Source organism: Phyllostomus hastatus, unplaced genomic scaffold (genome assembly GCF_019186645.2).
Source record: "Phyllostomus hastatus isolate PE091 unplaced genomic scaffold, TTU_PhHast_1.1 phas_scaffold_182, whole genome shotgun sequence".
NCBI lineage: Eukaryota > Metazoa > Chordata > Mammalia > Chiroptera > Phyllostomidae > Phyllostomus > Phyllostomus hastatus.
This window is the reverse complement of record NW_025334013.1, coordinates 11,293,943-11,321,857: the sequence shown is the minus strand read 5'-3', so window position 1 is coordinate 11,321,857 and position 27,915 is coordinate 11,293,943. Positions and strand designations below refer to the sequence as shown.

Sequence of the window (27,915 nt, the reverse complement as noted above, 5' to 3'; positions counted from 1 at the left end):
AGATGCCAACAGAAAGGCGGAGGGTCAGCTTCTCCCCCAGCCACCCTGACGGCTCCCACCCCTGGGAACCTGAAGTGGGGTGTGGGGGGAGAGCAGGGCAGCTCGGAGGGGAGCGGCCCCTCTGCCCCAGGCACCCGCAGGGTCACCGCCGACAGGGACAGGGAGTCAGAATGGAGTCGGCGAGAGAAACCAAGTTTCACCTCAGGCCTGAGCCCTGCCTTCCTCTCCTCCCTCCCCACCTGCTCTTGCCCCTTCTCTTCCTCGGGGATACTCCTCTTCCCCTCCCCCCCCCATCGCCTGCTCATCCGTCAGCCATGCTGCCCCCTCCAGGAAGGCCTCTCTCTAGGGAGATCTGGTTGTCCCTCTCCTCCAACTAAGAACTATCACAGCTGAACTTGAGCTCTTACTCCACGCCAGGCTGTGGGGCTAACTCCCTCATCACACCATCTGAAGTGGTACTAGTGTCATCCCATTTCTCAGATAGAGTAACTGAGGCACAGAACAGGGAAGATGCAGAACCAAGATCTGCACCTTAACTATGCTGCTTCCTCCTGAGCACCGAGATGCAGGTACCCTGCGGGAGTGTTATTCTCACTGCTGTGTCCCCACCACCAGGCGTGGAGCCTGTCGCAGAGAAGCAGGTTGAAGAAACGAGGCCACCGGGAGGCCAGCCGGCAGCCTTGGTCCCCTCCTGCCGGGCTGTCCCACAGCCTGACCCTCTCGGCCCCCACCTGGGCCCTGGAAGCTGGGGCCCCAGTCCCCATCCACCGCTGTTCCCAGAGCAGCCCAGACCCCGGCACCCTGGGAAGGAGTCACAGAACAGGCCTGGCCGGGAAGGACGGTTTACTAGGCTGGCTGCGGTCCACAGCACGGCCCTGGGTACTTGGCTGCGGCCGTGTCCTGCCCCGGGGGCGAGGGGCAGGATGAGGTAGGTGAGCTGAGGTTTTCTCAGGGGTGTGGTCCCAGCTGCAGCCCCTCCCTCAAGGCCCCCAGGGACGGCTGCCTCGGACCCTGGGGGGAGAGGGCTGAGTCTGCAGCAGGGGCAGGGCAGAGGCTGGTCCTTGAGGCCGGCCGGCTCCCGGAAGTCAGTCAGGCAGGCTTCTGGGGGAGCCAGCCCCTGAGGACTGGGAAGCCTGGGGGTAGGCAGCTGGGGCAGGAGTACCAGGCCGCCGACCATGGCTCCCTCCACAGGCTAGTCCGGAGTCCACACAGCGCTGTGGCTGCCCACACGTCTTTCTTGGTGTGGCATCTGGAGATCCCGGTCACCTGGGCGTGGCCTGGGTCCGGGTCAGCCGGGGAGGAGGGGCTGGCGCTCCGGGGTGGAGGTGTTCCTGTAGACCAGGAACTGCACGGAGATCTGGAGGGGCCGGTGTCAAGGTCTAAGCAAGCAGGGACTGGTTGGACCTGCCCCCAGGGCTCCCTGCAGAGCTCCCGCCGCCCCCCCGCCGCACTCTGGCAGGTGGGAAGGGCCAGCCACCGCCTCCCGGCCTCTCTCTGCTCTGCCCACACCCTCCACTCTGAGTGTCCTCGAGCTCCCCAGCCCCCAGCCCAACCTCACCGTCCAAGTCAGCGCTGGGGTCTTCCCCACTCAGGCAGCGACCCCAACTCCGGCCCCCATGATCTTGCCTTCCTCCCACCCTACGTGTCCTGGGAGGTCTACCAGGTGGCCGGGGCCATGTGAGGGCCCTAGAGCTTTAACTTTTCTAGACACTCAACATTATCTTATATTTGTCTCAGGTGACCTTCAACCCCTCTTTCACTGCACCCAGCAGGGACTCAGCAGATGTGTAAGCAACGGCCATGTTTACTTTCTCCCAGCGAGGCCCTGAAGAACAGGGCCGCCTGGCAAACGTTCGCTGCGCGCCCTCCGCAGGCCGGCCGTGTGCAGTGCTTCCGGATGCCTCGTCTTGAGTAATTGCCCCATTACCTCGGTGAGGCGGCGACTGTCAACCCCCGTGCAGCGGAGGATACGGAAGCACAGAGAGGTTAACAGTGTGTTCCATGTCACACAGCCATGAAAGAGTGGAGTCAGAATTCGAACCCTGGTTTTTCCAGCTCTAATTTGTGCGCCTCCGCTCCTCTGGCTGATTCTCCTTCCCTTGTTCCTCAGGGCCTTTGCACCGCCTGAGCTGGGAACGCCCCTCCCATGCCTCTGCCCCACTTCTCCTTCAGGGCACAGAGTAAAGGGCACCGTGGAGGCTTCTGCTAAGCCGTTTACCCAGGACAGCCCCCAGTCACACACTCATGCAGTTGTTCTCTGTGGCACTCGGTGTCACTGGGGTATAGTAACTATTTATAGTTACCTGCATCCTGTCTGCCTCCCCACTGAGGCAAGGCCAGCCTGTCCTTGCTCACTATTGGGCCCTGTGCCCAGCAGGACGCATGGCAGACAGGTTTGGCTCTGAATGGATGGATGGACAGATGGATGGATGATAGATGGATAAATGGATGGAGGGATAGATGGATGGATGTTGGATGGATAGATGGTGGATGGATGGTGGATGGATGGACGGTGGGTGGATGTTGGCTGGATGGTGAGTGGGTGGATGGATGGGTGGGTGGATGGATGGATGATGGGTGGTGGATGGATGATGGATGGATAATGGATGGGTGGTGGATGGATGATGACTGGGTGGATGGATGGATGGATGGTGGATGGAGAGATGATGGATGGATGGATGGTGGGTGAGTGGTAGATGGATGGTGCATGGATGATGGATGGAGGATGGATGGATGGATGGTGGATGGATAGTGGATGGACAGTGGGTGGGTGGATGAATGGTGGATGGGTGGTGGATGGACGGTGGATGGATGGACGGGTGTGGAGGCCGCGAACAGGGAGAGGCTGCCCTGCCCACCCCACCCCCCACCCACCCCGCACACCCGGAAGGATACGATGGTGTCGAGCAGCAGCACACCCAGGCTGCCCACGAGCCAGGGCAGGTGGTGCAGCAGGTAGCTGCCCTCGCTCTGGCCCACCTCGGGGTTTTTGAGCAGCACGCTCAGCCCGTACAGCGTGTTCCCCAGCATCACCAAGGCGAACAGCGAGTAGGAGATCCCCTGGGTCGACTTCCGCAGGAACTGAGGGTGAGGGGCGTGGGGTCAGAGACCTCAAACGGGGCTCCTGTCACTCTGGATTGTGCCTGTCCCCGTGTCCATCTGCCCTGCCACACCGTCACACTGCGTGTAGTCCTGAGCTGGCCTTTCCCCCTGTGCGCAGTGTCCGACATGGGCCGGGCACATGAACCAACCCATTCCACTGCAGCCCCTCTCCCAGGCGCTCCCGCCCAGGTCGTGCCCTGCCCGCTGGCCCCACGATGCCCTGCTCCCGAGCACCCCATCCCTGCTGCCCTACCTTCTCCTGTCCACTGGGGCTTCTAAGTTCAGCCCCTCTCACCTGACCTCAACAGGTCACACACATCCCTGCATGGCAGGCAGCACTGCGCCCATTTTCCAGAGGCACAAACTGAGGCCTGGAGCATTGGATTAAGTTGCCCAAGCCAACAGGGAGGGTGGCCCCGGACCTCGTGCACCGAGCTACTCCTTCACCCGGAAGCCGGAGCCACCAGACTGGCTCTCCTCTCCCGCTCGGCCCCACCCCGGCTCAGGGCTCACGTTGGTGCGGATCTGAGGCAGCCTGGAGAACAGGTACAGCACGCTGGAGACAGAGCCGATGACAAAGCCGATGATTTCCTGCCGAGTGAAGGGCTGGGAAGGCAGAAGGGCATGTTTGGGGATAGTGGGGACCGGGGGTGCAGGGTGAGGTCCCCAGGCTCCCTCCTAGAGGGCAATCCCCCCAGCCAGGTGGCCCTGCAGGGAGGGCCCTTGACGCCAGTCCCCCCTCCCATCACGTACCTACACCTCACCTTGTTGCCCGGTTCCACGGACAAGAGCTTCCGCCCCCTGAAGGCCTCCCTCGGGGCGGCCCCAGAGCCGGCGCCGCTCAGCAGCGGGGCGGTGCACGCCAGTCCCAGGGTGAACAGCAGCAGGGAGTTGATGGGGGCGGACACTGGACCCGAGGCAGGAGGGAAGCCCAAGTTAGGTGTCTGATGGCAGCAGACGGGGTGGGACGGACCGCCCCTTTGGTGGCTCTGTGACCTTGGGCAGGTGACCTAACCTCTCTGAGCATGAATTCCTCACCTGTGGAATGGGTGTAGTAACAGCACCCTTCTCCTGGGGCTGTAAAGTGACGAGGGTGGTGGGGCGCCAAGGATGTTATGAAAAGTGGTGCCTCGGGCCATGTCTCGTCCAGCCCGACCTTGCTCTGACCTCGGCCTTGGCTCTTCTGAGCCCTTGAGGGCAGTGATGGCCTGCAGGCCTCATACCCGTTTCCCCAGAACCAAGCCCAGGGCCAGACACAGGGCAGACGCTGAAGCCATGTTTGCTGAGTAAGAACCCAAGGGCAGGGGGCCCCCGTGGTCCTGCCTGGATGTGCGTACCACCCCTGGGCCTCGGATGAGGCTCAAGGAAGCCCTCCCAAGGTTCATCACCCAGCCCTGGGGCACCTGCTCCCAGCTGCCCCCCGCCTAGCTGACATGGAGGGACCTCCGTACTCACACAAAGAGGGGCGGTTCTTAAACTTGTAGTAAAAGTACAGGGACAGCATCACCAGGTCTGCCAAGACGTAGTACATCGCTGTGTAGGTCTGCAAGAGAAGTGGGGGCATCCGCTGAGTCCCTGGCTCTGGGGCCCACGCCCCGAAACCAGGGCAGTGCTGGAACGTCCCAGCGGGGGGACCCAGGGCAAGTCACTTCGCCTCTCTGGGCTTCTGTCTGCTCATCTGGAAGGCGGGAGCCCAGTTCCTACCCAGCAGAACCAGAGACCAGGCAGGCAGTGCGTCCGGCCGGGGCAGGTGGGGGACGTGGTTACTGGCTCCACGTCAGGACACCAGGGACCGGAGGTTAAGTGTGGATCCTGCTCCGGCCTGACCCAGAGGCAGTGAAGCCTTCCCAGGTGCCTCGGGAAGACGGCGGATTCCTGGGTTTTAATGCCAGCTCCTCCCCCCCACCCACAGGAGAATGACAACACCCAGCTCTGTCGAGGGACGACCATCACTCTCTGGCTGCCACCCCGCCAAGCTCTGTCAGGATCGTAGCACCTCAGAGGTGAAAAGACTCCAGCGATCCTCTGGTTTGATGCGGTCACTTTGCAGATGGGGAAACTGAGGCCCAGAGAAGGGCAGTGGCCAGCCCATTGTCGCACTGCCTGGCAGGGCACAGGGCTCTCTCCACCATGTGGGGCCCTCACAGGATGGAACAACAGGTCAGGACTCTGGAGCCCCGGCTTCTCCTGCTGGGGGTCCCAAAGCTTCTGCCATGGCTAACCGAGGTAGCCCACCCTGCCCGGGGCCAGCCCACCTGCAGGGGCAGCTGGTCGGCGAGGAAAGAGCCGATGAGGTTGCAGGAGTCTCCGCCGATCCAGCCCAGGAGAAACCACAGCGACAGGGCCTGGTCCATGTTCCCCGTCTTGCAGGCCTGGATGTACTGTCTGCGGCGGAGAGGGGGACACGAGTTCGGGGGTCGGCAAGAGAACGGCCCCCCCGATGGGACACCACAACAGGGCAGTGAGGCAGGGGCAGCGGCCACACAGGTCACTGGGAGCCCGGCAGGCAGAGTCCTCGTGAGCCTTTCTTTGCCCTTTGGGGGTTCGTACCAGGGAGAATCCCTCCAGCCCGGGAACTCGATGTGATGAGCACCTTCCTGGAGAGATCCAAAGCGTTACTCACGTTCTCCTCCACAGCACCCTGGGGGCACCCAGTGGGGAGCTGGGGTATTTACAGGGTCCTGAGGTTTAGGGTCAGGCCCTGAGAACCACTCCCCCGATTCTTTCTTCTATGAAGTGGGCAGGGAGTTTGACAAGAGCACGGGGCTGGTGGCGGCGAGCCCGAGGCCGGGGCCCCGCCGCTGCCCTGTCTTCGAGAGCGGGCGATGATGAGATGATGGGCCGGACCACAGCCCGCTGTCTGCCGAGGGCACCGCGCAGGGCAGGGCTGTGGTTCTATGGCGCCCTGGCACAGAAGCCGGCAGCATTCACGCCCTGGGAGTTTGCCCAAAGGTCCTCGGTCTCAGAGTGGGCCCAGTGCTGATGGTAGCACAGCACAGCTCTGAGCCCTTCGTGTGCGTTAACTCACTCAGTCCCCGCAGCCCCCCCAACGTGGTCAAGTCTGTGTGGAGGCCTGTTCTCAGTCGGGGCCGAGCCAGTCAGCTCGTGCAGCCGGGGGAGCCTGGGAGCCAGGACACACTCCCAGACCCCGGGCCCCAGTCCTGCCCCACGGGGACCGCCTTCTCTTCCTCTGAGCTCTGGGCTCGCAGGCGGCCCGCCCAGCCTCCCTGTTCCCCTGTCGCTGCTCTGGAAATACCAGCTCCTCCTCGGGGCCCTCTTGCCGGAAGCTCAAGGCACCTTCTCCTTCCTCCTCTGGAACAGCCTGGGCCCTCCGGGACCCGAGCTTCCTGAGGCCAGGGCCAGCGCCTCGCACAGGCCTGGCACTGAGCAGGCCCTTAGTTAAGGTCTAGCCTGTGTCTCCCAAAGCTCCTTCAGGGTGCTGTGACTTGCCGCATCTCCATAAATTGCAGGTAAAATAATTTTGTCATCCTCAGGAAAGGCTGAGCCCTAAGCAGGAGCGGGAAGGTGGCTGCCCTTCCTGTCCTCACCTGGGGCTGTCTCCCGGGCCTGTGACGCCCCCTCACTGGTTGCTCAGCCAGACCCAGGAGGGCCGGCGAGATGCCACAGCAGGGAGGGGAAGCCTCAGCCCGCTCCTCAGGTGGCTCCGGGGAAGCTCTCCCCCCACCACTGGGCGTCTCGGTCCCTCGGCCACCGTCAGTCACCCAGACCTGTCCGGTCTGTCTTCTAAGGGCCCCCGCCAGGGCCTCTGACATCACCGCCCGTGGCATGGCCTTTCTCTCTCCAGCCTGCCTTCCCCAACGACTCCCAGGTCGCCTCTGTAAAGGGCACTGGAAGGGAAGGTCTGCAAAGGCCGGGCGGGGTCTGTTTCACTTCCTCGTGTCACACCCAGCACGTGTCACACCCAGCACGACCCGAAGCAGGCAGTTCAGTACAAACGGCGGGGAATGGAGCGAAGAGACAAAATGGAGTCACTGTGGTCAAGCTGCTGAACTCCTAACACCACACAGGGGGAGGCGGCAGCCTGGGAACGTACACTCTTCAGCTCCCCAGCCCTGTGGCCATGCCCGACTGGACGTCACCCTCCAGCAGCCCCCTGGTCAGCCCCGGAAGGCCTGGGCAAAGTGTCCACGCAGCCAGACCGCTGGCCACCTGCGCAGGATTACGATCTCGGGCCAACCCAGACGCTGAGAACGCGGGGCGGATTCTCCTCGAGAAGGCACTTTGCACTCGAAGGACCCTCAGCACTTCCGTCCCCTCTGCAGCCTGGTGGGTGCCGCCCAGCTGCGTTTCCGTCCATCTGCGAACCCGAGGGCAGAGGAGCTCGCTCTCACCGACAGCGGCAGCTCCTTGTGAGATCGGTCATGGAGTCACCGTGTGACCCAGCGACTCCAGTCCTTGGGTGCCTCCCCGGGAGCAGGAAAACGTCCCGACAGAAACTTGTCCGTGAATGCACACAGTGGCCTTGACCCCTAACGGCCGCAAAGCAGAAACGACGTGTATATCCATCAGCGGATGAATGCGCACACACTGGCGCGCGCACCACGGGGCAGCAGTTGCACGTGACAAGGGCGGGCGTACTGATCCAGGCTCAGACACGGAGGAACCGCTAAGACATCCTGTTAAGTGAAGGAGGCCGGCCAGGGAAGGCCCCGTGATGCATGGCTCCGCCTTCATGAAGGTCAAGTGGGCGGATCCACAGACAGAGAGGAGGCGGGGCCAGGAGGTGCAGGGGCTGGAGGAGCGGGTGGTTCCTTTCTGGGTTTCTTTTTACAGTGAGGAAAATGTTCCAAAACTAACTGCGGTGATAGTTACACAACCCTGCGAGTTACACAATTAAATGCGCTAATTGTAGGGGATATGAATTATCTTTCAATAAAGCTGTTTTTTTTTTAAGAGGAAGAGAAACATCAGTGTGTGGTTGCTTCTCACATAACCCCGACTGGGGACCTGGCCCGCAACCCAGGCATGCGCCCTGACTGGGAATCGAACTGGTGACCCTTTGGTTCACAGGCTGGCACTCAATCCCGTGAGCTACCTCAGCCACGGCAATAAAGCTGTTTTTTGAAGAAGGTCAAGCTCCTAATGAAACCCTCATCTTTGATCCTCAGGTTGAAGTGCGGGTGCCCCAGCAGTGAAGAATTCTTGACTTCACGGCCCTGACCGCGCACTCTGTCCAGTTATGGGGCTGGGCACACACAAGTGGACAGGTGTTACACACACGTGAACAGGCGTTACACATACTCCCTCCTGCCGCCCTGGGAGTAACCCTGTAAGCCAGGGGCCGACATTCCAGTTTCACATAGGAAGAAACCGAGGTGCGGGGCGGCGAAGCGACTTCCCTGGGTCACAGCTGAGTGTAGACAGAGTTCACTGCTGTCCACATCCGCAGCCCAGGCGCCAACCACGTGCTTTTATGCAGCGTGTGTCTCTGGTCCCTGACCACAGCAGTGGCCGCACTGTCTCGTGATCACTGCTTGGCCACCACCAGACTGCCACAGCGCCGAGGCCCCGTGGGATGCATCCCAGCCGTCCCACCTGTGGTCTCCTCTCCCCCTAGCTGTGCAACCTAGAGCACTGTACTTAACCGCTCCGGATCTGTGTCCTCGTAAAACAGGGATGGGAACTATCCGTTTCACTGGGTTGCTGTGAAGACTAAATGAGCTAAAAACAGGTTAAGTGCCTAGAACTAAGCTGAGTACATAGCGGGGCACTCAAAAAACAGGAGCAAGTGCTACCATTATTACCTGGGGGTCAGCAATGCCCAGCACAAGGCCGGGCCTAGGGTGGGCTCAGGGCAGGGCCCTCCTGGGCAGGTTGGGAGTAGGGGTGGGGAGGGAGTACCCTTGGCCTTGAGTCTGGTGAGACCCACGGCCAGACAGCGGCCCCGTGTCCTGTGGTCCCTGGGGCCACTGCCCCAGCCCTGCAAACCCTCCCTCGTCCTGCCATCCTGGCACTACTCACGGGAAGGTGGATGCTGCGAAGCAGAGAATGGAGATCAAGCCCAGGCCCACGCTGGCCTCGTCCCAGCCATCCTGGGCACATTCACCAAACACGTCCCATATCCACTGGCGGGAGCCATTGGGGCAGCTGGAGAAGTTGCCGGAGCCCAGCTGCTTCCAGACCATGGCTGCAGAGGGCGGGAGGGAGGGCGCTGGTGCGCCGGGGCAGGCGAGGGCTCTGCGGGGCAAAGAGAGAGGGGCTTCAGCCTTGGGAGGTCTGGGTCCCAGTCACGGTGCCCCCCAACCGAAGCCCAGCCCCAGCCCCCTCAGCTGGCCCTGAGCATGCCCCTGGACCAAAGGGCACAGTCAGCCTCGAGTGCAGAGACCAGAGCAGACCCGTGCGGACCACGGGCGCAGGGAGCGCGGGTCTGCAGCCAGAGACACGAGCCTCCACACCGCACCTTCGCTCCACCAATGCTGCGACTCTGTGCCTCAGTTTCCCCTGTGAACCGGGCGAAGACAGTGCCTCCCTCACACAGCCGTGCGGGCCCGATGAGTTCAGAGACACCGTGCAGGGAGCTGAGCCCTCAGACATGCCACGTTTTTGTCCTAACCCGCATGTTCGGGTTGCTTCCCATCTTTTGTCGTTGTAAATTACACTGTGAGGGTCTGAGGGTCTGTTGAGGGCAGGCCTGTGTAGTAGCTTGTCACCTGACATTGGTTTGTGGATGAAAAAGGGGTTCTGCCCTGGCTGGTGTGGCTCAGTGGACTGAGCATCTGCCTGTGAACCGAACGGTCGCCAGTTCGATTCCCAGTCAGGGCACATCCCTGGGCTGCGGGCCAGGTCCCCAGTTGGGGAGTGCAAGAGGCAACCCATTGATGTTTCTCTCCTCTCTTTCTTCATCTCTTCCCCCCTCTCTGAAAATAAATAAAATCTTTAAAAAAGAAAAGAAAAAGGAGTTCTATGGAAAGTAACCTCCCAGGGTGATCTGATCATAAATTCCTAACTGGGTAGGTCAGGGTGGGTAGTCACGCCCCAGGCATATAACTTCTTTAGGGAAAGGGTTTTTAGCCAGTGCTATCCATTGCTCTCGTGCACCTGGGTTAAAACACCACTGAAGTGCTGGCAGGAATACCCCTCCAGATGTAACCACCCTTAGGAAAGCACCGAAGGCCCTGTCTGGTGTGGCTCAGTGGATGGAGCGCTGGCCTGTGAACTGAAAAGTTGCTGGTTCGATTCCCAGTCAGAGCCCATCTCTGGGTTGTGGACCAGGTTGCTGGTTGGGGGTGGGGGGTGTGAAAGGCAACCAACTGATGTTTCCCTTGCATGTCAATGTTTCTCTCCCTCCCTTCCTCCCTCCCTTCCCCTGTCTCTGAAAATAAATAAATAAAATCTTAAAACGAAAAGCAAGCAAGCACGTAAGTCTGTAATCTGACCCCCATTTTGCTTTCTCCCACCCTCTTATAACCTTCCTTACGTTCCCTCCGTGATCGCAAATGCATGAAAGAAGCTGCAGAACTGCTCTTCCCTGCAGCATGAGATCCCGACCTCTGGCATAGGTCATCCGTTTGACTCAAATAAACTCTGATAAAAGTTCTCTATGGGTTTGGACGTTTCTTCCATCATCAACAGGTTAGCTGAGGCAGGTGGAAATGAGGGCCAGGGGGATCCTGAGGTTGCACAGGTGGCTGGCATTCAAGCCATATCCTTCCCAAAGCTCACCTGTGCGGGGTGCCCGCCGGCAAGGAGTCCAGAGCCAGCGCCCCATTCTCACCACCGCCAAAGCCAGAAGATGGCTGGCTGGCTGGCTGGCATGGGGTGGGCAGGGAAGGCCCCTCCCGGGACCCTGGCACCCCGCACAGTGACTAGGGCAGTCACTGCTTGTGTGACAACCCTAGCGAAGGAAGTGAAAGCAGGGCCAGGTGACACCATCTCTGCCAGGCAAGCATCGTCACGGCCCTGTTACGGAGCTCTCTGCGGTGCCTTGCGTGCACGGATGCATTTTGTCCTCATGTCAACTCTGTAAAGCAGAGGAGCCAGGGAAGTGGCTTGCCAGGGCCATCCAGCCAGGAAGTGGCAGAGCCATGAGTCAGAGCCAGGACCAGGACACAAACCCCTGCTCAGAGCCACCAGGCCCCGCTGCCTCAGGCCTTCTGTCCCTGGGCGCAGCAGACCCTCCTGTGGTCTGGCACGGCTGTGCCGCTTCTTGCGCAGCCAGCCGGCACGCTTCCCCTTTTCTCACTGCTCTGAGGGGTTCCCCCACCTCCACCCGGCTCCACTCCGGCGCGAGGCTCCTCCTGCTGCCTTCAGTTCCTATGCTATTGGGAGGCCCAGGGTCTTCCTAAAGCGATGTCCGGAGCTGCAGACTGAACATTTATGTCTTCCCCAAAGTCTTCTGTTGAAACCTAACCCGGGGTGATGGTGCTAGGAGTGGGGCCTTCGGGAAGTGCTCAGGCCAGGAAGGTGGAGCCCTCATGCGTGGATTAGGACCCTTATAAGAGACCTGAGCGAGCTTTCACTTTTGCTTTTTCTCCCTCTCTATCTTTTTCTTTCTTTGCCAGGCGAGGCCACAGTGAGAACACAGCCATCTGTGACTAGGCAGTGGACCCTCACCAGACACCGAATCTGCGGCGCCAAATATATCCGTGTTTATAAGCCACCCCGTCTGCGGTGTTCGGTTATAGCAGCCCTGATGCTATATCCTGACAGGAACCCCGGGACTGCTGAGGTCACGGTGCCTGAGGCTGTCAGGAAGGGAAAGGAAGCGACTCAGCTTCTTTTCTCAGGCAATTCTACGCTCTCAGTCCCGATGTGACTTGCAGCGGGCAGAGGCCCCCAGCTGGGAGGAAGGGGCCACGGGTTGCTGCCTACCCGGTTCGCTGCAGCATCTCCAGGGCCCAGCAGGCACGACCAAAAGCCTCTTCCTACCTCCTGGTGACCCACCTGGGTGGCCTTTAGCACAGCTGATGTTGCAACCGTCTAAACACCTGCTGTCCTGCCGCCAGCACCTGCAAGGCCACCCCACACTAACACGCAGTTCAGGTCACTGCATCGTTGCAACGCCAAGATACACTTGTTCCCCGGCCATCCCTGAACTCGACTGCCTTGCCCGCCTTCCTCTTGTAGATCCCAAATGTACATGGTCATCCTCGTCACTTCCCTGGGGGGTAGGGAATGCCGTCCCCATTTGACAGATAAGGTTGAGCGGCTTTGGACAAGTGAGTGACCTGTCTGAGCCTGTTTATAAATTGAGGAGCACAAGCCTCACTCCTGGGGTGGTTGTGCCGGTGAAATGCACACAGAGCTCTAGACCAGTGCCTGGCAACGCTGGGCAATGACGGTTTTGTGGATACAAGTCCAATATCTCAGCAACCCTGAGGCCACTCCCTCGCTCCCCCTTTCCACCAGGTTGGGAAGAAATGAGGTAGACAGGTGCCCGGTGAGGGAGGGAGGTGGTCCCCCGCCCAGGCACAAGGCTGTGGTGCAGCTCAGGGTGCTCTGAGACATGCCTGAGCCCCGAACAGAAAGGGTCTTCCTCTGAGGGCCGCTGTGTATATGGCCTGTCACCCCCAGATTCTGACTCAGGTGGGGAGCCAGCCTGGGCTGCAGGCCTGGCTTCCGGAAATGGGCCCGTGTGGTCAAACAGCACGGAGTGAATGGATGTATGTCCAGAGTTGTAACAAAGTTTGATTGCATTTGTGGACAGGGACCACAGCGTGGGTGCCTTAGAATCAAGGAGGGCACACCGTTCAAAATTCAGGAGCAGCACGTCTGGGCTGGGGGTCAGAGGCTCCCCCGGCTGATTCTGATGCATGTGGGCGCGCTTTGGGAAAGGCTGCGCCGGAGAAGCTGGAAAAGGCATCTCCTGCCACACCCACACTCCTCTCCCAGGTGATAAACTGAGTCAAGGACATGCTTTCCACTGAAGCTTGTCAAGTGACCTTCATCTATCAGGTCAAGTCCACATTCCTTGAGGCAAAGCCCCAAGGTACTTCAATAACTGCCCCCGCTTCATCTCCTGTCCCTCGCCCAGGTCTTCAATAGTCATTCTCATGCCTCCAGGCTCTTTCTGCAATTGCTGTCCCGTCCCCAGGCCTAGCAGTGTCCTCGTATGTGTGTGTGTGTGTGTGTGTGTGTGTGTGTGTGTGTGTAGGGGTGGGGGCGGCTGGTAGAAATAGTAAGACCAAGTTCTAAATTGCTCTCTCAAAGAGGCTTCACAAAGCTGGCCGGGCAACACCTGTCACCCCCGCCCCCCTCCACAGACCTGAAGAATGCTTATCCTCAGCGGTCACTGCTCTTTAAGCCCACTCCTCCCCCTCAACCGAATTGTAAACTGAGCGTCTAGACACACCAGCTGCACAGTAAAAATGCTCAGAGAGAGGAATGGGGGAAGGGGAGAAAGACAAGAAAAGAGCCAGTTATGAGCTCACGGGGCTTAAGGCTGAGGAGAAAGCACTCTAGCGCTGACCTGCCTGATGCCTGCAAGCACAGAACTCTTGAGCAAGAGATGGAGCCTCAGAGGTCCAATGTGTACAATGGGGGCGGGGGGGGGGATGCAAGTCTCCTCCTGGGCTGACTGCGGAGATAAAAGAGATAATCTAGGCCAAGCGATAAGCAGGGTGCCTGGCACAGGTTAAACACGGTAGGGATGGCCACGGATGACCATTATTGTGTTCCAGCTGCAGCGCTCCCCCAAGAGCCCCTCCAAGGGTCCCCGGCACCCAGCAGCCTTCAGTAAGTGTTGAATGGACAAGACTAGCGCCAACCCTTACACGCCCAGACCCAGCCTAGGTATGAGGTGGGGAGAATGCAATCCGGGCTCCTCGCAGACCTGGGAACTACGTGGAGGGGAGGCGCGTCCCGGCCTGCGGGTACCATCCCCTCCAGGACTTTAGGTTCTGGGCAAACTCGTGACTCAGCCCAGTGCCGCCCGCTTGTTCCGCCGGGATAATGACAGGGCAGCCCGCTGGGGTCAGCGCTCAGTCGCCGCGAGGCCCCTTCCCCTGGCCCGCCCTGGGAAAAACAAAGCCGTCAGAACCCGGGACCCAGACCCCAAACCCTGGCCAGGTCAGTCCGAGAGGCCACCCTGGTCGCCCCTGAAGAGGGGGACAGGAGACCCCCGAAGGCTACCCAATCCCGGCTCAGATCCTCACCCGGGATCTCGCGCTCCAAAGGAGAGAACAAGTGTCCCGGGGCGGTCCAGGGGCTGGGGAGGGTGCTGTAAAGACGTGGCAGGGAAGCCCCGGAGCCCCGACCCGCAGCCTCGTATTTGCCCCAAGCCTCAACCCCACTCACCAGGTCCAGATCCGCCGCCCGGCGGGCTTTCTGGGTTGTGTCGCCACTGACCGGGTCAGCTGACCCGAGGCCCCACCTCGCCCCGCCCCCGAAACTCGTGGCTCCGCCTCTCGCGCCGCATCTCGTCACCCGGTCGCTGGGGCACGCTAGCGAGCGAAGCGTGCGTGAAGGGGCGCCACGCTCGCTGTCCTCGCTCCCGGGACACCTCCCCGCGGCGGTGGGCGGGGTCCCAGGCGCCCCAGCGCGCAGGCGCAGACCCCATGCTGCGCGCCGCGCCTCAAGTTGTGGCCCGCGCCGCGGTCCGCTGTGCGCGTAGCCCCGGGCCACCGCAGGCTCGCACAGCCAGCGCCGCCGCCATGTCCCGGCCGTCGCGGTCCGCTTCAGGCTCCCCGGCCCGGCCTGCCACCGTGCTGGGCACCATGGAGATGGGGCGCCGGATGGACGCGCCGGCCAGCGCCGCGGCTGTGCGCGCCTTTCTGGAGCGTGGCCACACCGAGCTGGACACGGCCTTCATGTACAGCGACGGCCAGACCGAGAGCATCGTGGGCGGCTTGGGGCTCGGGCTGGGTGGCGGCGACTGCAGAGGTAACGCCTAGCGCTCGCGTCCTAGGTCCCTGACTTCCCCCTGTACCGTGCAGGACAATGACCCGACCCCAGCCATGATGCAACGACTGCGGTGGGGACCAGCTGCTTCGTCTCCTCCCCTAGCCGACTTACAACTCTGTGAATTGAATCCCCAGCTCTTAGGCCTGGTGCACATCTTGCCCCACAGACGAACAGTGCTGTTCTGGTCACCTTCACCTCTTTCCTAGGGGTTACAACTCGGGAACTCCCAAGTTTTACCCCGAGCCTGGTCTAGCCCTTAGCTTTCTACACTTGTTGCTTTCTTGGTGTTCTTGATTGCACTCATCTCCAGAGCTGTGCCGTCCCCACCTCCAGTCCTGCCAGGTGCCCATACCCAGGCCCCAGGTGCTCTGCCTGTGCCAGTCTCCCCATTGCCCTCACCGCCCATGAGCTCCCTCAGCACCCTTTACCCATCCTGTTCTTACCCAGACTTCGCTCTGTTCAGTTGGCCGTCCCCTTGGTACTCTAAGGGAAAGCTGTAGCTCTGCAGTGGGCCAGGCTGGGCTGGGGACCAGAGATGGAGGTGTGAGAGAGGGGGTAAGGTAGCCCCAAGCCAGGCTTTGTGTTGGGGTCATAACAGGGAAAGTGACCCTAACCCACCCCCAGGGAGCTCAGAGTGTAGTGGGGAAGATTGAAGCCAATGAGCACTGGGGAACCCAGAAGGAGGAGCACTCTGGGGGAAGGAGGGGAGGGGGCAGGATGACCAGAACCGGGAGACACACTAGGGAAGGCTCAGAGAAGGCTGGAGCTGGGCCTTAAAGGATCCGTAGTGGTTTGCTGGGCAGAGAATGACGGAAGGGGACATTAGAGCTGAGGGCACGGCTGTGCAAAGACTGGGCTCGGAAATGCTAAGTGGCAGATGTGTGGAAGGGCGGTCAGTAGGCAGGTGTGGCTTGAATAGCGGATGTGTGAGTGTGGAGGGACTGCCCCTTGTTAGCCTGATGCCGTTAGAAGTAGGAGTGCCTAGGAGGGTGCCTGGCACAGGGTGGGGCCCAGTGACCGCTAGCTACTGTTGTCATTGCCACACTTTGCCTCCTCTTCTGAGGCAACCCCCCACCCCACTCCACCCGACCCCCAGGCTCTTCTTCCCCAGCCCTTGTGGGTCTTCCCCTTTGGGTCGTAGCTCAGTGGACCTGGAGGAACAGAATGGGAATGAACCCGGAAAAGCCGGCGTTCGGGCTCCCTGTCACCTACCGAACCAATAAGCAGAGACAGGGATTGAATCTTTATGGGCGCTCTGCTCAGATGACTGGTGCTCAGAGAAGACAGTGAGTTTGTATCCTAACAGACTGCCTTAAATTCCATTTTCAACCGATCCTTTTTATAAGGAGAAGAAAAGTGTAGGCAAGGGGATTGGAATTCAAGGAAAAAGTCAATCAGATAAAAAGCCGCAGCATTCTTTCATCTGTGCCCCAGGTGGTGGGCAGCTCCCCCTGGAGCACAGGGACTCAGGCACTACCTGGACTACTGCGGTCCTCCTGGGGCCCAAAGGTGGAACCGCTCTAGTCTCCTGGAGTCAGGGTGGGGCACGCCTTCAGTTCCTAAAACAATAGCTTTTACATGCATTGATTACTAAGCTTAATCACTATTACCTGAAACTAAAAATTTTGTTGATAGTGAAGGTTTTGTTTCTGAATTGGTTTTACTCCGCCAGCCCTGCCCTGGTTCCTTCTTTGAGGCCTAGCGTTCACTGGGCCCAAGTCCAAAGGTTAAGCGTGAGGCAGAGTTCACACTAAGCATGCCGGGGAATATCTGGTCGAAAAGCTGTGCGACTTGTTCCCACACGTGAAGAGGTCTGATGACTTCCCTCTGAACTGCTGAGTTGCCTTTGCCAAGTACGAATAGTACAGACTGCGTCCACCCACCCATCCAGACGGCCAGCGTTCTTTAGAGAGTTTCCACGCTGCTGGCGTGGCAGAACGCTGTCTAGGTCTCAGGCGGATTGTGTCTTGACAGGGGGTGTGTGGTGAGCACGCTTCCGTGAGTCTGGAAGGGCAAGGGAAGCCGTAAGTGCCTCGTACTCTTTTAGTCTCCTACCCGTCTCCCAGCTGACCTCTGTCGGCGCTCACGTTCAGGCGGATGCAGGGGCGTCTCGCCCCTGAATCCTCACACCAGACTCTTGACCGACACTTTCCCTGTCTTTATACTTCCAGGCCTGCCCCCTTGAGTTTTTTTCTCTACACTGCAGCCGGGGTGCAGAACACACTCACTTGGAACATTTGAGTGGCGGTGTCTGAGGACACCCTTTGGGGTTAGGTCCTTGCCCTTTCTCTTCTCTCTTGTCGCATTGCTCCATACCTGGAGTTTATGCTCGTGTAACTCAGAATTGCCAAGCACGGCCTTTCACACACCGTATTGCCTTCTCGTTGATTTTGCCTGTGTTCCCGCTCTCTGGAATGTGCTTCCCATCCCTCCTTGTTGACTGTGACTCATTCTTTTTTTTTTTTTTTAAGATTTTATTTATTTATTTTTAGAGAGGAGGAGGGAGGGAGGGAGAAAGAGAGAAAGAGAAACATCAATGTGTGGTTGCCTCCTGAGCGCCCCCTACTGGGGACCTGGCCCACAACCTGGGCATGTGTCCTCACTGGGAATCGAACTGGTGACCCTTTGGTTCCCTGTGACTCATTCATGGAGACTCAGCTGGGGGTTACCCCGCAGGAAGCCTTCCCCGGCAGTCTCTCCTCTTTGGGCTTCTTTAGCACTGGCGCTTTTCTGTGCTGCCCTTACTGTGTTGTAATGTCTCCTTCTAGACTCTGAGCTCTTTGAGGGCAGAGATTGATCGTGTTCAGCTCATCTCTGTGGACTCAGCCTCTAGCGCAAGGCCCGGCACAGCCGGCAGTTTGATGACCACTGATAGTTACAGCGGCAGTGAACACTAGGACTTAGTTGTAACATCGTGTACTCCACCCTCACGATCTCCCAATGAGGACGATGCCGTTATCACCACCCCCATTTTACAGATCGTAGAACTGAGGCCCAGAGACCTGAAATACTTTAGCCAGGGTCACATGGCTAATAAGTGGTTATAATAAGTCTCTTAACCATTGCATTCCTCCTCCAAAGTGAAAATTGCCACCAAGGCCAACCCCTGGGATGGGAAGTCACTGAAGCCCGACAGTCTCCGGTCCCAGCTGGAGACGTCACTGAAACGGCTGCAGTGCCCCAAGGTGGACCTCTTCTACCTGCACGCGCCCGACCACGGCACCCCCGTGGAAGACACGCTGCGCGCCTGCCACCAGCTGCACCAGGAGGTGAGGGTGCTGCCCCGGGCTCCGGGAAGAGGTCTGCTGTTCCTCTCTTTGGCCTGGAGAGTGGAGGCTCCAGGGCTGTCCCAGAGCAGAGCTGGGGACAGTCCCCACTCCCAGGGTCTTCACCGTGGTCTCCCCTTCCTGTTCTCCCCTTCCTGGGTTCCTGGACTGTGTTGGGTTCTGACCACCACCTCTTCCCTGCAGGGCAAGTTTGTGGAGCTTGGCCTCTCCAACTATGCCGCCTGGGAGGTGGCCGAGATCTGCACTCTCTGCAAGAGCAACGGCTGGATCCTTCCCACTGTGTACCAGGTGCGGGCAGGACCCCTCTGACTGCCCCGTGCTCTCTCCTCAGCAGCCATGCTCCTGCTCAGGCCCTGCAGGGTGCCCTCAGGGTGCTCCTCAGCCCAGCCAGTAGGTGCCTGCTCCCTTGGTCCTGGCTCCCCTCCCTGCCTGCATGAACACCTTGGTCCCATCCTTCCTGCTTCCTTGCTCTGCACGCCAGCCTTGCTCTGAACAGCTCGGTTCCATTCCTCCTGCTTCCCCTTCTCCCTGGTAGAAGTGATCCAGTCTCACTCAGATGGCTCTGGAAAGCCTTTCCTGACCCCGCAGCGGGGCCCCTGGTCTCCAGACCTAGTCCTCATCCACCCGGTGTTTAGGAGCGCCTGCTGTAGTCAGGGAGTCCGCCTCTGTTGTGGTTACCTGTCTCCTCTCTGTGTTTTTAACTCAGCTCTGACATGTCTTGGGGACAGAGACCTTGCTGGATTCACTCGTGTTTGAAAACCCAGTGTCCAGCCTGGCACCCACAGATACTTGTGCAATGATATCTCTGGTCCAGTTTCCCTTTCTGAGATTCAACCCTGTCTCCCCATCCCCTGTCTAACCACTAGTGAGCTGGGAGGTCATCGCTGAGGTCCTGGGCAGGTTTGACCGAAGGGTTTAAGCGACGGCCGCTGGGGTTCCTTCCCTTGGCACGCGCCCCTCTCAGCTGGCCCTCTGCCCGCAGGGCATGTACAACGCCACCACCCGGCAGGTGGAGACGGAGCTCCTCCCCTGCCTCAGGCACTTTGGACTGAGGTTCTACGCCTACAACCCTTTGGCTGGTATGGCTGCTGCAGGGTGTGGGGTCCGGGCCGCGCCCAGCGGGGTGGGTGGGTGCTCCTGGCCCCGGGAAGCAGGGAGGGGTTTGACAAGAGGCTGGGCTGTGTCCTGCATCCCTCCTGGTCTCCCCACTGTTCCCGAGTCCGGAACAGCCTCTGGGAGCAGTGTGGGTAGGGGATCTGAGGGCAGCCTTCCTGCAGGGGGCCTGCTGACCGGCAAGTACAAGTATGAAGACAAGGACAGGAAACAGCCCGCGGGCCGCTTCTTTGGAAATAGCTGGGCCGAGACCTACAGGAATCGGTGAGCTGGAGATGTCCGCCTTCGGTGGCTGAAGGCGGCGGGGGCCGGTTGGGGGGGTCCCTGTTCCCTGAAAGGAGAGGTTCTAGGCTGCTCTCCTGGGGGCTCCAGGCCTTCCCTTGTAGCCTGGACCTATGTCTGTGGATTCCTGCAGGAATCACTAAACCCTCCGTGGGGTCTCTTGTTGTCTCGGGACCTCTGGGAGGAAACGAGGACCCCCGAATCTTATGCCAGGTCTTCCAAGTCACAGCTGTTCCCTGAGCCATGCTTATCGCCTCCTGGGAGGGAAGAGCCCGGGATTGAGGCTCAGAGGCCTGGGGCCTGCCCCCTGACCTAGCTGCCTGCATTCCACTGGTAGAGAGAGGGCAGGCTTCAGGTTCCTAGGAGCAAAGATGTCGTGGGGGTGTCAGGAGAGGGAGCCGCATCCCGAGTGCTTCTGCTGCCTAAATGCTGCCTAACAAAGCAAGAGACCCGCTGCCGGAGCAGGCACCGGCCCCTCCGTGCTGCTCGGCTGGGCTCGGGGTGGGCGCAGCTGCCTCGTTTGGCTCTGTGCCTGGGGCCTCCAGCACGACTGACCCCGTGCTGCTGACTTCTGTGCCCCCCCGCCCCCCCCCCGCCCAGCTTCTGGAAGGAGCACCACTTCGAGGCCATTGCCCTGGTGGAGAAGGCCCTGCAGGCTGCGTATGGCGCCGGCGCCCCCAGCATGACCTCGGCCGCCCTGCGGTGGATGTACCACCACTCGCAGCTCCAGGTAATAACCCCGCTGCCCCGCCCAGGGGGCTCTGCTTCTGTTTGTTTCCCCCTTTTTTTTTGGCCGGGTGGCGGTGGGGGGAGTGGAAGAAGGGACAGGGCTACGTCGTTATTTGGTGACTTCTGAGCTTACTCCTTTTCTTCCTCTGAAATTTCCCCATGGCCCAGCTTTTGGGTGGTTATCCTGTATTATTATTATTTTTTTTTTAGATTTTATTTATTTTTAGAGAGGGGAAAGGAAGGAGAAAGAGAAGAGAAACATCCATCAGCAGCCTTTTGCGGGCCCCCAACTGGGGGCCTGGCCCACTACCCAGCCCTGTGCCAACCGGGCATCTAAAGTTTGGTCCTCAGGCTGGCGCTCACTCCACTCAGCCACACCAGCCAGGGCATACATACTGTGTTGCTTGTAAATCCCTTCAGTGGCCTGCCACGAACACTGTTGGCCGTGTGAGGCAGAATCCCAATTTTACACGATACCGGCTCGGAGACTACTTCTCTTGACCAGGGTCCCACTGCTACATGTGACCGGGCATGCACCCCTGAGACCTGCATCTTGAACCACTAGCATTGCTCTGTCCCTGGCGGCCCGCCGTGGAGACCAGCTCTGTGGCTGGTGGGGTTGCCCTCCCCCGCCGTCCCAGTTCCCTTCTTTCAGCCTCAGCCCTGTGTGGCTCCCCGTCACTGAGTGCCTGTTGGGTGCCAGGCCTGGAGCAGAGCACTTCAGACTTTTCATTGTGTGACTCACAGTCACCTTGCAAAGCACAGGAAGTCTGAAGCCCAGAGAGGTCGAGTAACCCACCCAGGTTTACCCGGCTGCTGGGTGGCCCTGAACTTGGGTCTGTCTGCTGCTGAGAGGGGAGGCAGGGCTTCAGAGATGTCTGAAGGCAAGGTGAAGTTCTCCCTGTCACACCGCAGGGTGGGAACAGACACCTGAGTGCCAGCCGTAGCAGGGGTGGGGCTGGAGCTACTGCACCAGCTGGTGCGTTGACATCTGTCCACCATCTCCCCTTCCAGGGTGCCCACGGGGACGCGGTCATCCTGGGCATGTCCAGCCTGGAGCAGCTGGAGCAGAACCTGTCCGCCACGGAGGAGGGGCCCCTGGAGCCCGCTGTCGTGCAGGCCTTCAACCAGGGCTGGCACCTGCTTGCCCATGAGTGCCCCAACTACTTCCGTTAGGCCCGGAACTGACCTGAGGTGGCAGGGGGTGCGCCCTGTCTGCCACCCTTCACTTCTCACCCTGGCCTTAAGCTGCTCTGTTTAGCCCGTTCTTTCCTCGTTGTCTTGGTTCACAGATTGTCTCCTGTATCCTCGCACCACTCCCCGCTGCCTTCCCCGCGTGTAAAGGCTGGATCTCTTGTCGGAATAAAGCAGGCTCTTGACCTGGTGTCGCCCAGGCCCGAAGCCAACCCGGTGGGCTTGTCTCTCCTGCCGCCAGCAGCCCGTCCTGTCCCTCCCAAGGGTGTGCCGGGGAGGGTCTGGAGCGCGGCTTCACCTTCTCGGGTGGAGGCAGTGGGAGGCGGTCCTCAGGCTCCCCAGGAGCCTCACCTGACCTCTCCAGAGCGGGACTGGAGGTGGTGGCCCTTCCACACACGACAGAAAACAGGCCACCCCCACAACCTGAAGCCCCTTTTCTTGTTTGCAAATGCCTTCACTGAAATATTTACAAATAGAACAATTTGGGCAAAATCCTATCATTAGTCACCCCTAGGGAGAAGACAAACTCCCAGAATCCCATGGGACAGTGCTAGCTCTCTCTTTCCTCTGCACTTTGCTGAAGCCCCTGGTCGTCTGGACCCCAGACCCTCAGCTCCGGTCTGGGAGAGAAAGGGGGGTGTGGAGGGGCAAGGAGGGCAGCCAGGTGCTGGTTTTCCTCAGCGAGTCCCCAGTGCACACAAGGGCACTGAGGGCCAAGGGAGCGCTGGTGGCCACTCTCCTGTCCCCAGGGGTCACACAGGAACCAGTGCTTGGAGGCTAACTCATGAGGCGAACAAAAGTCAAACCCAAAGGCCTTTTTTCTGAGAAAAGTCCCTTTTGCCGTCTGTAGGGAGACAGCTGCAGGCAAAGTTTTATTCCTGCAGAAAGACAGTCTGTCCCCAGTGCCCTTCCTCGTCTCCGTCCCCAGCAAAACAGCTGCTGCCCAGGAACGCGGGGCAGGCCCTCAAGGTCAGGACGGTGCCGGGACCCGCTGGAGCCCTCGGTCCTGGTCCTGCCCCTCAGGAGTCATCATCGTCATCCTCTGATTCTTCTGCCGACTCGGACGCGCTCTCCGGCAAGTCATCTCCCATCTGGTGGAACCTTCCGGAGTGTGCATCCCACATGTATTTGATGGTCACCTTGAACTCAGCCATCTCATACCCGAAAAGCTTCTGCAAGAGACAGACTCGCAGTCAGGAGGGGCGGGCGCGTTCCTTCCTCGGCCCCTGCAGCCACAGCCTGCAGATCTCTGGGAGGGGCCAGGCGACTCACCAGGATGCGGGCCTGCTCCGGGGTCAGCAGGTCGCCCTCCTTGCACACCTCGTAGTCGGACAGCAGGGTCACCACACCTGCAGAGAAGGCGGGAAGGCAAGCAGTTACTTCTGGCAGAGCATTCTGCCCGCTGCCCAGAGTCGGGAGGAGCCTGCTTGGCCACCTGTCCCCCAGCTCCAGCACACAGCGGGGCACGGGCTGATCAGTGGTACTCAGCGGCCCCCACGTTGTCCCTCAGTACTGTGTCCTGGGTGCAAGTTACTGTCCACCTTCGCCCCACCCACGATGGGGGACACTCTTGCCCCACCTTCTCATGAGAAAACGGAAGCCAGGAGAAATAACCTGCTTTGCCAGAAAGGGGAGGAGAGGGTGGCCTGTCGGGTTTGGGAGCCTGCGCCCTCGACCACTACACCGTGACCCTGCTGTACCTCTCTTGAGGGCAGTGGGCAGCCCCAGCTGCCTCAGCTGCGGCTCCATGGAGTGGGGGAACTGCTCCAGGGGCCCCGGGTCGAGGTTCACGGTGAAAGTTGCTTTGTTTCCAGCGCGGGCATAGTCCATCTCCGTGTACTTCGTGAACCACCTTGGGGGACCAGCGGCGGTTGGTGGGGAGGTTCCCGACCGGCCCATCGGCCCACCTGAGGCCAGGCCCCCCTGGGTCCCGCCTCCCCCACCTCCCGTTCATCTCAGCTGTTGGTGGCAGCCCACCTGGAGCACCACGCTGGGAATAAAGGCTCAGTAATGAATCCTCGGAGCCGGTTCTTACTGAATGCCTCCACTGTACGAAGTCCCCAGGTTGTTCCCCGCCACCGCAAGCCCTCACCAACCTCTCCCTCCGCCGCCCCAACACCCCTGAAAACACTCACTCATTCACTTCCTCCTTAGTGCGGTCAGTGAAAAGGAGACCGACCTCACCCCTCAACTTCTTGCTGACCTGAAGAACAAGAGTGGGTTGGCCTGGTCCCAGTAGAGCAGTGTTTTTCAACTGGGCACTACGTTGAGCCCCCTGCCCCCATTTGGCAACATCTGGAGGCAGTTTTGACACACAGCTGGGGGTACGTGTGTCTACTCGCTGGGCCTGGAGGTTCCAGGAGAACCAGGGCTCTAAGCCAGGCCTCACTCCCAGCCCAGGCCATCGGCCAGTGTGCGCCTCATGGCCGCAGCAGAAGAGAAGGCGCCTCGGCCCCTCCCAGTGAGGGCCAGAGACTCACCTGATGCAGGTTGTCTTTGTACTCGTCAGATGGGCTTCGACCCAAGGCCACCATCATCACTTTGTTTTTGCCGAAGAACATCCTGTGGAGGGAGGAGGGGTCTGTGAAGGCCACGGCCTGCCCAGCGCTCCCCTCGGTTGAGTGCAAACCAGCTCCAGTCCGGCTTCGGGGCTGAAGGTGTGGTGGGAGGCTCCCACTTCTTCCACGGAGCCCTGCCCACCGTCTCCGGCCCAGGGTCCCCTTCAGTATTTTCCTGCCTCTGGACCTGACCTAGAATATTCTGTCTAGCAGCCCACTGTGGGTGTTACGTGATAATCTGCCTTCCCCGCCAGATTGTATGGAAGCGGCTGTTCATGGTCCGAACCAGCGTTGGCGCAGCCGTGGACGACCAGAGTGGTCATCTGCACTGTCACCATTCCAGCCCCAGAACAGTACATGCCACACTGCCGTCGGGGCACTGGTGCATCCCAGAGCACACCCCGACTTCCTAAAACTGACGGGGTGTCCTAAAAACTCTAGACCCAGAGGTAAGGGAGCCCTGTCTCCAGGAGGGACTGATGCCGAAACATTCCCTGAGCAACCAGCAAAAAGCTAAGTGCACGACCAGCTATTACAGTTCAAAAGTGCCTTTTGGTGGGGGCGTGGCACTTTGTCCCTGTTAGGGTGCCGTCTGTGTGACCCAGGTGCCCGAGGGTCAGTAACTGCCCCGGGCTTTGACTGACAGCAGGGTGGCCCTCCCCGCTGCCTGCTCACCGGCTGTGCTTCCAGGCGTTCCGGATGTCCTTCAGCTTGCTGTTCCTCATGTTGGCCACGGAGAAGATGAAAAGGTACTTGTACGTGTCCACACATTTCCGCAGCTGTGGAACAATTCATGGGGCGCTGAAGTTCAAGGGGCACCACGGGCTGGACAACACTCTGGCCTCAGACGGGAAAGAATAGGCCCCGGGTCCCTGGCAACTGCAGGTTTAGAGCCGGCGGCCTCTACGCCAGGACGACTTCATACATGACTTCCCTGGGGCAAAGCAGGTGTGACCCCCAAAGTGCAGCAGAACCTGAGCCACCGTCTCCCCAGGTTTCTGACTTACCTGTGGCCGCTTCTCTTTTTATTTGTTACCTGTTAACAAGCTAGAAATGCTTAGCTAGGCCAGGAAGGCATTCTACTAAATGAAAGGTATGAAGCCTCATTATAATTCTCAAGGAGAGGCGGCTCAGCAGCCCTGCCCTGCCCACGTTGCCGGCCGCAGCCATGACGAGGTGGTCTCAGGGAAACGGAACCTTCGTGCGGGAGGAGACGGCTGTCTCACTGGCCCGCGGCCCCGAAGCAGTGAAAATGGTGAGCTGGTGCTAAACCCACATCTGCTGAGTCCCAGCTTTTTGACGTCAGGCAGACTAACAAATCTCTGGAAGCTTCAGGTACCCCACTGCAGAACAGTGATAATGTCCCCTCCCATGGAAGGACAATTGAATGATACACGTGCAGCGTGCCCCGTGCAGGGCACAGAGTCAGAGCTCGGTCACAGCTGGGAATCATCACCGTGGGTGTTTTCACAGGTGCTGCCCCTGGAGGAAAAGGGGCTGGACCAGCACCCTTTTCCTTTCTTCTTCCTTTAAACAGTATATTTCCATAACGTACAGTCCTGTGCCCACCTTTATAAACCAAATACAAGATCTGGAAAAAAAAAAAAAGATGCTCTTACCTCTTCTATCAGGTTCTGTTTCAGTTCCAAGCCTTTCTTAGCAGTTTTGGTTAAGGAAACTAACATGAAAGAGAAAAAGGAGACCTGATCAGAGTGTAGATATCCTGGATGCCCATTTTCTTCTCACCTTTGGGAGCTCGACTGGATCGAGCCAGTAAGACGAGAGACAGCAAAGCGATTCCCAGGGTCCTCATAGTGCCTTCTCTCTGGCGTTCCCAACCCTGGAGATTCTGTGCCATATTTCCTGTTACTCGGACAAACTAGATATTCCCCTGCTCCTCTTAGTTTAACCTTGAATTGTCCTGAGGTGCGAGGGTGGGGCTTGTTCCTGCTCTTTGAGTGTTTTCAGGCAGACCTAGCCTGCTGGCTGAGACAGGTCCCTTTCCGCTCTTGGCCATGGTGCACAGAGACCATCTATGGTTGGCCTCTGCTGTGAAATGAATGAGTCTGGGGCCTCATCGTTTACCTCCTCTGCTACATCTTTTGCCGTCTGGACTCGTGGATGCAGCAGTGCCACTTTGGAGGGGAATAAGCACCCCTGCTGTAAAACAGCTGGCCCCTTACCCAGAAGGGTCTGACACTTGCCAGACCTCATCATGACTCCCTCCACAGAATACATACACACTTAACAGGGCATCAGGTGCAAAGGCCGGGGTGCCCCAGGAAGAGGCCACCTCTTATTTATCCTGCCTGGGACCTAGTGCCTCTTCACAAGGTGTACATACAGAAAGGTAATCCCACAGTTCAGGGGCAAAGGATGCGCTGGAGGAAACACAACACGATGTGATGGTCCATTTCCCATCACTTCCACTGATACAACTGTGAACAAAGTCAGCATCATCGGCTCTTGGATCACTGCTGGTCTTGCTGCTTCCACCCTGGCCTCCTTCACCCTACACATCCCATTCTCAACAAGACAACTAGGGTGGCCTTCAGGTAGTTAAACCACGTAATTCCTCTACTCAGGCTCTCTCTCAGATGACTACACATTTCACCAGGATGTGAAAGGCAATTCCTTGCAAAGGTCTTAAAATTCCTGCCAGTCTGCCCAATCCACCTCTCCCCGCTCCCCACTGCCCCCTGCTCCAGCCACACTGGCCTCTCTTCTCAGACCATGCTCTCCTAGAACACCATTATCCAGGTAATTGGTGGGTTGCTCACTTCCTTCAGCTTTCTGCTCATTTGTCACCTTACCACAGATATCTTCTCTGGTCACACTATACAACACAATATCACCTCTTTTTCTCATTTTTACTCCATGGGACTCATCACTATGCGACTCTAGTTATTTAAGTTCTGGTATTACGGGGTGTTCAGCTTAATGAAGGCTCCACGCCTGCCTTGTTGTAACTGCTGTATCCCCCTATGCCCATAGAGTATACCGGTTAAGTGGAAGTGCTTAACAGGCAAGGTGAGAGAGACACCAGCATAGTCAGGAATGCTCTCTTAGGAGATGCCAATGTGAACTGACAACTGAGAAAGACCCAGCCATACGAAGATCGGATCGTAAGCATGCCAGGCAGCAGAAACTGCAAGTACAAAGAGCCAGACACGAGAGCAAGCCTGTGCTGGAGGAAGGGAGCGGCGGCAAGGATGGCGACAGCATGGAATGCCGAAGGAGGTGGGCTGAGGTGGAAATGGTGGGCCAGGGAGAGATCGGGCGCGGTTTGAGGGCTCAGAGGCTGTTTCCCGGCCCAGCAGGCCTTGGAAGAACACTCAAGGCTGGATAAACCAGCTTCTGCTACCTTGCCCCATCGATACTCAAGCATCCTCGGATGCTCTTCCTGCCCCGAACATCCCATTGCCTGTTAGCGAGTCCGCAGAGCTCCTCGGGGAGGCATGGGCATCTCATTCTGTGCTCCCAAAGCCCCGTCGCCCCCATCGCAGCCGGCACCTACAAGGCGGAGCTACCCCCTGCGTCCCAATGTCCCTTTCACCCACCTTTCTTGTCGCGCTTGGATTTGGGCATCGCTCTGTAGACACGTGCGGAGGAAGGCTGTGTTGCCTGTTAGGACCCCAGCGGCGCGGAGGACTCTGGGACAGCCCTCGGAAGCTGTCCTGGTACTTGCCTGACCCAATCAGCTGTGCGTCCCTCCTCTCTCCGCCCGGCATCCACCAGCGCTCTTCCCCACGTCTCCAGGGCTACTTTTCGCATGTTGGAGGACCTCC

General features: G+C 59.3%; 3 protein-coding genes across 3 annotated transcripts; 1 reads left to right on the top strand and 2 right to left on the bottom strand.

Annotated features, from left to right (window-relative positions):
• Nucleotides 1-828: 828 nt before the first annotated feature.
• SLC66A1 (solute carrier family 66 member 1) lies at nucleotides 829-14,467 on the bottom strand. The gene is made up of 8 exons (XM_045859314.1): nucleotides 14,359-14,467; nucleotides 9,085-9,300; nucleotides 5,358-5,487; nucleotides 4,558-4,645; nucleotides 3,867-4,009; nucleotides 3,616-3,708; nucleotides 2,896-3,081; nucleotides 829-1,357 (listed from the first exon to the last, which is right to left on the bottom strand). Exons 2-8 carry the CDS (start codon nucleotides 9,246-9,248, stop codon nucleotides 1,289-1,291), a joined length of 873 nt encoding a protein of 290 aa, XP_045715270.1. The 5' UTR covers nucleotides 9,249-9,300; nucleotides 14,359-14,467; the 3' UTR covers nucleotides 829-1,288.
• A 45-nt stretch (nucleotides 14,468-14,512) lies between these two features.
• AKR7A2 (aldo-keto reductase family 7 member A2) lies at nucleotides 14,513-21,781 on the top strand. The gene is made up of 7 exons (XM_045859313.1): nucleotides 14,513-14,943; nucleotides 18,046-18,233; nucleotides 18,435-18,539; nucleotides 19,234-19,330; nucleotides 19,529-19,628; nucleotides 20,247-20,376; nucleotides 21,390-21,781. The coding sequence occupies exons 1-7, from the start codon at nucleotides 14,619-14,621 to the stop codon at nucleotides 21,549-21,551; spliced, it is 1,107 nt and encodes a 368-aa protein (XP_045715269.1). The 5' UTR covers nucleotides 14,513-14,618; the 3' UTR covers nucleotides 21,552-21,781.
• Nucleotides 21,782-22,273: 492 nt separating this feature from the next.
• MRTO4 (MRT4 homolog, ribosome maturation factor) lies at nucleotides 22,274-27,887 on the bottom strand. The gene is made up of 8 exons (XM_045859315.1): nucleotides 27,688-27,887; nucleotides 25,747-25,805; nucleotides 24,803-24,906; nucleotides 24,050-24,131; nucleotides 23,705-23,772; nucleotides 23,270-23,421; nucleotides 22,842-22,918; nucleotides 22,274-22,741 (listed from the first exon to the last, which is right to left on the bottom strand). Exons 1-8 carry the CDS (start codon nucleotides 27,713-27,715, stop codon nucleotides 22,589-22,591), a joined length of 723 nt encoding a protein of 240 aa, XP_045715271.1. The 5' UTR covers nucleotides 27,716-27,887; the 3' UTR covers nucleotides 22,274-22,588.
• Between the last annotated feature and the right edge of the window lie 28 nt (nucleotides 27,888-27,915).